This window comes from Etheostoma spectabile, chromosome 11 (genome assembly GCF_008692095.1).
Source record: "Etheostoma spectabile isolate EspeVRDwgs_2016 chromosome 11, UIUC_Espe_1.0, whole genome shotgun sequence".
NCBI lineage: Eukaryota > Metazoa > Chordata > Actinopteri > Perciformes > Percidae > Etheostoma > Etheostoma spectabile.
In genome coordinates this window covers 20,606,730-20,608,739 of record NC_045743.1, presented here as the reverse complement: position 1 = coordinate 20,608,739, position 2,010 = coordinate 20,606,730, and the positions used below count along the sequence as shown (strand labels likewise).

General features: G+C 49.4%; 1 protein-coding gene across 2 annotated transcripts in view; it reads left to right on the top strand.

Annotated features, from left to right (window-relative positions):
* LOC116697834 (zinc finger protein GLI2) overlaps window positions 1-2,010 on the top strand; it is a 104,437-nt gene that overhangs the window by 70,165 nt on the left and 32,262 nt on the right. For both annotated transcript variants that reach the window (XR_004334060.1, XM_032529347.1), the window contains exon 5: window positions 71-274. Coding sequence is in view for 1 of the 2 variants with exons in the window: in XM_032529347.1 (XP_032385238.1) it covers window positions 71-274 (204 nt within the window). In the remaining variant the exon portion in view is untranslated. The remainder of the gene's footprint in view (window positions 1-70; window positions 275-2,010) is intronic.

Genomic DNA, 2,010 nt, shown 5'->3' with positions numbered 1-2,010 from the left:
ACACACTATTATTTCCACTAGAGAAAAATGAACCTGTCATCTCCTGTTTGTTCCTCCCATTTCTCTGCAGTGACCCACGAACACCTGAAGGAGCGCGCCCTGTTCAGCCTCCCCCCTCCACCGCCGGGGGCCAACCCCACCGAGTACTACCACCTGATGGCCAGTGCCAGCCAGCGGAGCCCGTACGGTGACCTGCTGATGCAGAGCAGTGCAGCGGCGGCGGCGGCGGCTGCGGCTGCGGCTCATCTACCGGATTACATCAGCCCCGTGGATGGTGAGGATCAGACAGCGTGTGCTTTGTTGCCTTTTGAAAGAAATACAACTCAGGATGTTTTACTAAGTATTACTACCGATACACTAGAAATCTGTGCACATCCATAATCCATCCAGGGAAGGCAGCATTTGAATGTGCCAGTAGCTATCTGTGTTTGAACCTAGTGTGGGGGGTATCAATGCTCAATAGTCACAGCTGATAAGATTATACATTAAAAAGACAAACACATCTGGCTGTGACACTGTTCACACAAAAGGAGCTGGCAAACGTTTCAAGGGAAGTCTTTTTAACTGCCAAAGGGGATGGTCATCGCTCACTTTTAGTGATAAACCCACTCCCCCTGAATGATTTGCATAACATCAAATACAGGGAGGAGGGCCAGAAGATTCAAGAGATCCGTTAGCCTTGGAGCTTAGCAAACGTGGGTATTTTATAAACCAGATCCAAAAGAGAATGGAATGCAACGCATACTGAATCACCAACATGACGCTGTATGTCAGTGGGATATTTTCATGTAAAAGTATTTTTCATTATCTCTAATTAACTCCCAACCCAGTAATACTAAAGCACATGCATGCCTTTCATCCCTGGTACAAGAGCAACAGCCAGATTTAACAGCCATCTTGCCCTTTGTTCTCAGCACCAAGCATGTTGATACCATCCTCTTATTCTTCCTCTAGAGGCTTTTTCACGCAAGAGTTCCCCACATCAAAGGCGTCGGAGAGTTTTGGACTTATATGTAGCATGGGGGCTAGTTGAGGGTTGAGGGTGCATGAACACTAAAAGCCCCAAGGCCAGGCGCTCGTAAAAACATGCGTTACTTTAGAGTCTCTCATTCTGATGGTGTTTCAGGTGTGTTGCTACCGTTGCTATGGGCTACAAACAAATCCAAGATAACTATTAAAAAAGGGGCAGCATGAAGAGAATATGGCTGTGTGAGGCAGAGGAGTGTTACCCTGGGACCTTTGTGGCTGCTCTCTGTGTCAGGCAGTTAAGGCAGAGATTAACCTCAGTGGGCTGCATGCGCTGTCCCGTTAATGGCAGGGATGAGGCAGTTTAACACACACACACACACAGTGGTGCACAAATAATCAAACAGCCAGGCAAATGCTCACAAACTCATACACGTGTTTGCACACAAACTCACAGAGGCCGGCCTGTTCTCTCATGGCAGTAGGAACCGCGGCCCGCTATCAAGATGACGGTCAGGCACCAGAACAGACGTTTGATTTCAGCAGCGAAACGCATCCAAGAATCCTTCAGCCCTTATGAATGGGGAATAGAAAGAGCACAGAGTGGAAAAAACTGTCCGTGAAAGTCAGCCTTTTCGATGCCTGATAATGAAATCCTCCCGTTGGCTCCGACGCCAGCCCCGCGCCGGGAGCACTCGCTCTTTCTTTCATCTCCTCCAACCAACCACCCACCCAGAAAAAGAAAACGGCCCCGGTGCTTTCAACGCTGCAGTGTCACGCTCGGCCAAGTCACTGCATGACACTAATGCAGGCATCTGCACGCACAGGTAGGAAAAGACAACAGAGAGAACAAAAGTGAATCAGATACGGGATCGTTTGGCAATTTAATCTTTGAAATGACCTCAATCACTTAGTCAAACACGGCGGTGCTGAAAGGGACCACCTCTCCTCCCTCCTCCTCCAACCACCTCCTCAGTGACCGCTGCTGTGCTGCCTTGCCCACACTTGTTTGGCGAGGCTGTTTGCCACATAGCCCCCCCCCCC